Consider the following 8,748-nt stretch of genomic DNA (forward strand, 5'->3'; position numbering starts at 1 on the left):
GTATTCAAACCATAGCCTACGGTGGAGTAATGCCAGAAAACAGAATGAGCAGAATATTAAAACCGTAACCTACGGTAATAACCGTAGGCTACGGTTGCTTACAAAAGGCAGCCATATACATCATCAAGGCAAACGAAGTCAACAGGAGATATAGTGGGCCGATTAACTAAGGAACATCATCATTGGGCTACACACATATCTAGGGCCTTTTGTTTTCTAAAATATTATCACAAGCATCACGTGAGGAGATGGACGCACACAAGCAGACTTGTGAGAGAATAGGTGATTCATGAAGTACATCAATTCTTATTTGGAAGATAATTTCCATCATCTACAAGGAAGTGGGCGGCACATGCTGGACAAAAAGGCAACAATAGTCACGTGAACAAAAGACATCCACAATATATCATCACATGACAAGGAATTGGGCCGCCATATGTATAAAGGTACTTTGGACTTTATATTTTCTTTTAACTGGGCCGCCAACACCAAAGAGTAGTCAAACAACAATATCATTATTTCATGTGACATCTTGGATTCACGGGAGAGAGAGAACATTAGTGGGTAGCCGGCATCTTCTAGACATGTGGGCTTGAAAGGGACTTCATGTGGAGAATTCTTAAAAACCTTGGTGGACAAGTCTTGGGATTAACACATATATTGGCGGCAGACTTCTTTGGAGGATTTTGAGAGAAACACAAGACATAAAGAAGTGGGCCGACTTGGTGGACTTCTTGAGAGAATCAAGGCAGACTAGGGGTGGACGGCCCATGCAATCCTTCACGTGAACCTGGGCAACATATCACAACAAAAAAAGATAACTTCAAGAAACTAAACATATCATCTCGACGGCAAAAAAAGGAGGGTTTCAACCGTGGTTCAAGCGATTGAAGATCAAACCTAGATGAGCGGCTAAATCTCTGGTGGATACTTTGGGTGAATGATTCTTGTAAGACACTTTTAATTCTAGTTTCTCTTTGTATTGAGATTTGGATTTGTAGTCGGGTGACAACCGACTATTTACGTGATTATATTATTTGTGTGACAGACAAATCCTGAGTGACAGTCAGAGTTATAATTATGTTTTGAATCCAATTATGCTTTTGTTGATTGAATGATTTCTATGCATCTTTGTTTTAATATTTATCTGATCAATTAATATTAAGATTTTGAACTGCATAGGTAATTGGTAGATGTGACAGATTTACTATTCAATCAATAGCATCCAATAAAAACAGAACTAAGTTATTAGTAATTACAGAATCTGAATCCTGGAGTGATCACCTTTTCTCATCATTGTTTATTATAACTCAATTTTTATTCGTTAATTTAGATAATTCTTATAATCAATCACACGATTTTCCAATTCAGTAGTAATTAATTAATACTTTTCATTCGACACTTTCCACAATCCTCCTCTGGTTCGATATCCGAGTTATCCTATCTACATAGTTTAGTTGGTTTTTGCATGTCCATAACGACAGACATCAAAATGGCGCCGTTGCCGGGGAGGTGTGCGCAAAGTGTTTAGTGTTAAGTTTTAGTTTAAAAAAAAATAAAAATAAAAAAAATAAAAATCCAAAAATAGTGTCAGTTTGTTTTGTTTTGTTTTGTTCAGATTTATGCGTGGTGCCTGTGTTTTTGTGTTTGTGCAGGATGACAGATCTTACAATATTCTGCAGCTCACTTAGATGCATTTTGTGCAGGGAACCACTTCACCCGTGTATCGGTTGCCACGAGGCCCGATTTAGACGGGAAAAAGCGAAATTGAAAGAACCACTGATGCCTTGTTACGATAGTCCTTCCCCTCCACCATATTTCTATGATTCTGATACAACGGTGGAGGATGGTTATTACTCTGATGGATGGGACCGGGACGAGGATGCTTATTATGAGACAAGGACGGATGGACGATGTTTCTGTTGCGGTCGTTATCATACTTCTTATTATGATGATGTGTGCGCGGTGTATTTGGAAAATCCAGAGTATTGGAATATAAAAATGATGGATGCGTACATCTCAACACCGTACCAGGGATACCGACAGCATCATCCCGAGGAATATCCTGAGCCTGAGGGTGTCTATACTTATCAGACCGAGGAGGAGAAAAAGCTTGCCATGTTGGAAGCGAGTTTGTCCAAACTCGAGCAGTATTTATCAGCACCCAACCTTTCTGATGAAGATCGAATCAGCTGTCTAGTTTCCAAGTGTCAGAAGTTAAAAATGAAGATAGAGATTGAAGAGCGTCTCTCACCATTACCTGTTGATATTAGGGATTATTCTCACATGGAGGAGGAGGTTGTGGAGGATAATACCACACCAATGAACCCTTTATCTGATGAAGAGTCACTAGTGGATCAGATGGTGTGTGAGGATGAGGAGGCAGAGCAGTCTGATGAGATGAGTGTGTGTACCGAACCTCTCCCCATATCAATCATTCAAATTAACAAGTGTGCAGAAGAGAGTTCGAGGAAGAAGATGAGAAGGGTGAAACTACAAGACATCAGGGTACATATCATGAAATGGATTAGCGAAACCCGCTGGTGCAGTCTGAACATGCCAATTATACTGACGAATTTATGGAGATGGCGTGTAAATTTCCGGGCATTCGTTGGAAATGTTTTGGGTAAGTGTGCATTGAGACCACCGTAGCGGAAATCAGGTACGGTCTGGCTGAAGACCTTTAAACTTAGCGCTCTCGGGAGGCAGCCCGAGGATGTAGAGTATTGTATTGTATTTGTTCTTTTGTTTTGTGTTGGTGTGTTTGTGTTTTGACAGGTTTCTATGTTCCATCTTCACGGATTCAAGGAATCAAGTGTGGGGATGTTGCCAAACATATCCGGTGAGATTTCAAAGAATCTATGAGGGAGTATGTTCCGGTTAGATCGCAGCAGCTACACCAATATAAACACACACTTGTTTTCTGATCAGGTGCATGTGTTTATCTATCCTGTGTTTTATTTGTTTTCGTGTATTTGGTGGTGTGAACTTCTTGTGTTGGGAGTGGTTTCTTTGTGTTAAGTCGTCTAGGTATTAGCCGTTCATGGTTTGTTAGGTGGTATATCTCGAGTTTAGAGTATAAATTGCACCATACACTGGGGACAATGTATCCCAAGTGTGGGGATGCGGTGACTCGAGAGAGGGTTGGTATGATTGTTGATCTTAAATGCTTGAAAGGTTGAAATTGAGCTAAAATTGAAAAAAATTGAAAATTTTTGTTTCTCAAGTATGCTTGAACTACATGAAAACCAACATTTTTAATTGCTAAAGGATTCCTACTGATATTAAACTAACTTAGATCCCTAGTCATGGTTGTCCCTTTAAGTTTCATGAGAGTATTTCTGACATGTTTTTAGAGAACAGTTGAGAAGAGATGCCTAACTAGGGGTAACATGCTTTAGGAGTTACACATGCTACGTGTCGGTAACCCATATTCCTTTTATTCGGTGAGATATTTGAGCCTACTAGGTTGTTTGTTGAATTGCAATGAATGTTTATTTGTTGTGAGTAGGCCATATGTTGCTTTGTGTAGAACTTGTGTGGTTTGATACATGCTGAGACTGTGGATTTGACATGTGCACATAAATGATAAAGGCATTAGGATCCCTTCATTGTTCTATTTGTTGATTGTTGATTCCTTCCACCTTAGTTAACCATGTTGAGCCTTATACCTTTCGTTTGTTACAACTTTGTTGACCTGTTTGATTACCAACCATGAATGATAATTATGTGTTAGATATTTGTTGAAAAAAAAAGAGAAAAAAAAGAGAGAAAAAAGAAAGAAAAAGAAAAAGAAAAAATCATTGTTATGTTCGTGTTAAATAAATGGGTTGAAAAATAACCCAAAGTTAGTAGTTATTGTGAATAAAGTTGTCATGGTTTGGTATATTCGTTGTGTTCGCCATATAAATACAAAAAAAAAAAAAACCCAAAAATATATCCCTACCTTTACCCTTAACCCAAAACCCAAAAGTCCTTTTGATATGTGTTACGTTATTTGATATAGTGGAGGTATGATTGCTATACAAGCTTATGATTGCAAGGTAGAATATTTGGTTCTGAGCGACATATATACTAGCACATTACACGCTAGTCTTGATTAAACCGAGAGGAGTGATTATTATGAGGGGCGTGTGGCATGTGTGTAGTAATATAAGCATGTTAGTTTTAGTTAGGCAAGTCTTAAATTGTTTTAAACGTGTATCATTTATTTGTTAGATTGTCAATCTCGATTGTGTCAGTCTATGGGACGGGTATGACTTGGGATCTTAAATTGCTAATTCGGTAAGGGATGCAATGGTGATTTGTTAATAAGGTGAGTAATGTGTATGATGGTTGCCTGAGGACAATCAATGATAAGTGTGGGGATGTGATGGAGTGTGTGAAAACCGAGTGCTAAAGTGTATTATAACAAGTGTTTTATTGTCGTAAACTTGATTATACATGTCGAATGTGATATCTACGAGTGTTTGTGGTGTTACAGGTTAATCGGGTTAAATCGGCGAAGTTAGAGAGTTCAATGATGAAACGGACAAGCACGGAGGATTATGAGAAAGATATCAAGTTAAACGGGAGTTGTGCGGGTCAAAAGATAGCTCAAGAGAACAAGAAACATGGAATATTGAAAGTTGATATGTATTTACAAGGGACCAAGGATAGCGACCGTAAGCTACGGTATTCAAACCATAGCCTACGGTGGAGTAATGCCAGAAAACAGAATGAGCAGAATATTAAAACCGTAACCTACGGTAATAACCGTAGGCTACGGTTGCTTACAAAAGGCAGCCATATACATCATCAAGGCAAACGAAGTCAACAGGAGATATAGTGGGCCGATTAACTAAGGAATATCATCATTGGGCTACACACATATCTAGGGCCTTTTGTTTTCTAAAATATTATCACAAGCATCACGTGAGGAGATGGACGCACACAAGCAGACTTGTGAGAGAATAGGTGATTCATGAAGTACATCAATTCTTATTTGGAAGATAATTTCCATCATCTACAAGGAAGTGGGCGGCACATGCTGGACAAAAAGGCAACAATAGTCACGTGAACAAAAGACATCCACAATATATCATCACATGACAAGGAATTGGGCCGCCATATGTATAAAGGTACTTTGGACTTTATATTTTCTTTTAACTTGGCCGCCAACACCAAAGAGTAGTCAAACAACAATATCATTATTTCATGTGACATCTTGGATTCACGGGAGAGAGAGAACATTAGTGGGTAGCCGGCATCTTCTAGACATGTGGGCTTGAAAGGGACTTCATGTGGAGAATTCTTAAAAACCTTGGTGGACAAGTCTTGGGATTAACACATATATTGGCGGCAGACTTCTTTGGAGGATTTTGAGAGAAACACAAGACATAAAGAAGTGGGCCGACTTGGTGGACTTCTTGAGAGGATCAAGGCAGACTAGGGGTGGACGGCCCATGCAATCCTTCACGTGAACCTGGGTAACATATCACAACAAAAAAAGATAACTTCAAGAAACTGAACATATCATCTCGACGGCAAAAAAAGGAGGGTTTCAACCGTGGTTCAAGCGATTGAAGATCAAACCGAGATGAGCGGCTAAATCTCTGGTGGATACGTTGGGTGAATGATTCTTGTAAGACACTGATACGATTCAAGTTTTAAGTTTATGTTTTAATTTTAGTTTGCATGTAACAAGGACCATTATGGCCTTTTTATGTTTTTGTGGGTTTGTTTTGGAACTTTGGTTTGGATCATGTTATTTATTGTGAATGAATCTCTGGAAACAAACATCCAGAAATTTACGTAACTTTCCCGTCCTCCTCTAGCTTCTTGCGAAACCCTATCAATGGTATCAGAGCCGTTCCGACTCCACATCGGAACACCTTGCTGCAGCTGCCATGAGGAACACTCGCAACACCGAAGTCGACAACACCCTCAAGGCCCATGATAAGGCGATCTCGGACATCCAAGCCGCCCTCGCCGCGATGCTGAAACAACAGGAACAGTCGGCGAAGCAACAGGATGAAATCTTGAAGGTCGTGCGCGACAAAGGCGTGCATTCGAGTGGTAGTTCCTTCGGGTCCTTCTCCGGCCCAGATGGGGACCCCAAATCGTCCAGACCATTCCGCATCGGTAAGATCGAGTTCCCTAAGTTTTCAGGGGACGATGTTGAGGGATGGTTTACCGTTATGAACATTTTTTTCCATGGATGACACACCTGATGACTCGAAGCTCCGATGTGCTGCTGTTCACCTGGAAGGCGATGCCCTTCAGTGGCACCGTGCCTATATGAGGACCCGGAATGCCACGGTAGCCGAGGTTCCGTGGGCGGACTATGTCCGTTCGATCTCTGCCCGTTTTTCGGATGCCCTATTTGAAGACCCATTGGAAGAGATGGCTTCGTTAACTCAGATAGGTTCGTTACAGGAACTTAACACGGCTTTTGACTCCCTGTTGAATAAAGTTAACCTAAGTGAACCACAAGCTGTGAGCCTCTACATCAAGGCTCTCAAACCGGACATCCGTGGACCGGTTAAGATGTTTAAACCACGAACGTTGCATGAAGCGTATGGTCTGGCCAAAACTCAAGCCCTTAACAACGAGCACCTGGAAGAAAAATTTGCCGGGGGAAAATGGAACGGGGGAGCCTCTAAACTTGCTAACACGAAAATTACACCACCCTCTAATGCAGCCAAACTTCCCCTACTGCCCACCCCTACCAAAACCGTGGCCACCTTGAATAAACCATCCACCGAGAGACGATGTTTGACAAGTAAGGAACTGGAACAAAAAAGGGCGAAGGGCGAGTGTTTTTGGTGTACGGAGAAGTTTGTGTCGGGCCATATGTGTGCGAAACCCCGGAAGCAACTATATACTATTGAGGCCGAAGACGAGGATGAGAGACTGGAGGACGACGAAGAGTCCGACAAAGACGAGGCCACAGAACACCAGATTTCAATTCACGCGTTAACGGGTATTCCGTCTTACTCCACTATGCGGGTGAGCGGGTCGATGGGGACTCGTCAACTACACATACTTATTGACTCCGGGTCGACTCATAATTTCCTTAAAGAAAAATTGGCAAAAAAGTTGGGTTGTGAAGCCGTGAGTATGGCGCCGGTCACTGTGGGGGTAGCGGATGGAAAGAAATTAACTAGTACTCAGGTCTGCCGGGATTTTCAGTGGAATATGCAGGGAAACTGGTTTAAAACGGAAGTCTTATTGCTGCCACTCGAGAACTACGACATGATTTTGGGGGTCCAATGGTTGTTACCGTTGAACGATATCTTATGGAATTTTCAAAACATGACCATGAAATTTGAGCTAGCAGGTAAGCAGTACGAATTAAAAGGGTTGCAAAATAACTTGTTTGCGGTGTGCTCTCTCGAGAAGATGGGTAAACATGCTCGAACGGGGGATCTCCAACTATTCAGTTTATACTTGACCAACAACGAGCAACGGGACAACTACCATACTCGGGTGGTAGGCGCTCCGTACGACCAGGAGGGGGCAGCAAGTTGGAGAGAGGTTGTGGCTCGGTTTCCGAATGTTTTTCGAGTACCCACGGGGCTACCGCCGAACCAGGCCTTCGATCATAAAATAGTATTAAAGGAGGGTACCGCCCCGATTAGCGTGCGCCCATATCGGTACCCGGCTGTCCAAAAAGACGTCATCGAGAAAACCACACGCGAACTGTTGGATTCGGGAGTCATTCAGAACAGTCAAAGCTCATTCGCGGCACCGGTAGTCCTCGTTAAAAAAAAAAGATGGCCAATGGAGAATGTGCATGGATTATAGGTGTCTAAACGAAGCGACAGTTAAAGATAAGTTCCCGATTCCGCTCATTGATGAACTTTTAGACGAATTAGCGGGTGCATCTTTTTTTTCCAAGTTGGATTCGAGATCGGGGTACCACCAAGTGCGAATGGCAGCCGCGGACGTCCCAAAAACAGCCTTCCATACACACGAGGGTCATTACGAGTTCCTCGTCATGCCCTTTGGCTTAACCAACGCCCCGCTACATTCCAAGCCCTCATGAACCATGTTTTTAAACCGATGTTACGGAAGGGAGTCTTGGTGTTTTTTGACGATATACTAGTGTATAGCCGAAGCGAGGGGGACCACCGGAAACACTTGGAACAAGTCCTCTCAATAATGCAAGATAACGAGTTATTCGCTAAAGAGTCAAAATGTGTATTCGGAGGCCGAGCAATTGAGTACTTGGGCCATATCATAACCGAAGGGGGAGTTAGTACGGATCCGAAAAAAATAGAAGCGGTCCAACAATGGCCCACTCCGAAAACGGTCAAGCAACTTCGCGGTTTTTTGGGGCTGGCGGGGTATTATCGTCGGTTCATACGTTCATTCGGCATGATTGCACGACTACTCACCGACTTGCTAAAAAAGGATGCGTTTAAATGGGGCGAGGAAGCACAAAATGCATTCGAACGTCTCAAAGGTGCGCTCACGTCAGCACCGGTTTTGACATTGCCCGACCCCGCCAAACAATTTGTGATTGAGACTGATGCCTCGGCCGGAGGAATATAATTATGCCATTGAGTACAAACAGGGCCGTGAGAATGTGGTAGCCGATGCGCTATCAAGAGTGCAAGGATCAGAATTATTTGTGTCAGCCGTCTCGCAGCTCGAACCGTTGCTGTTAGAAAAGATAATCGAAAGCCAAAAAAATGATATTGACCTCCAACAAATAGCGAGCAAGATGGCAACGGGTGAAGGGCAGCCCAAATACAAGTGGAA

The 8,748-nt window shown here is 42.3% G+C and overlaps 2 protein-coding genes across 2 annotated transcripts; both read left to right on the top strand.

The window, feature by feature from the left end:
* The first annotated feature begins 6,195 nt into the window (after positions 1-6,195).
* LOC110900917 lies at positions 6,196-7,788 on the top strand. The gene has a single exon (XM_022147774.1). It carries the CDS (start codon positions 6,196-6,198, stop codon positions 7,786-7,788), a length of 1,593 nt encoding a protein of 530 aa, XP_022003466.1.
* Positions 7,789-8,046: 258 nt separating this feature from the next.
* LOC110900918 (uncharacterized mitochondrial protein AtMg00860-like) lies at positions 8,047-8,538 on the top strand. Its single transcript, XM_022147775.1, has one exon. It carries the CDS (start codon positions 8,047-8,049, stop codon positions 8,536-8,538), a length of 492 nt encoding a protein of 163 aa, XP_022003467.1.
* Positions 8,539-8,748: the final 210 nt, after the last annotated feature.

Source organism: Helianthus annuus, chromosome 13 (assembly GCF_002127325.2).
Source record: "Helianthus annuus cultivar XRQ/B chromosome 13, HanXRQr2.0-SUNRISE, whole genome shotgun sequence".
NCBI classification, from domain to species: domain Eukaryota; kingdom Viridiplantae; phylum Streptophyta; class Magnoliopsida; order Asterales; family Asteraceae; genus Helianthus; species Helianthus annuus.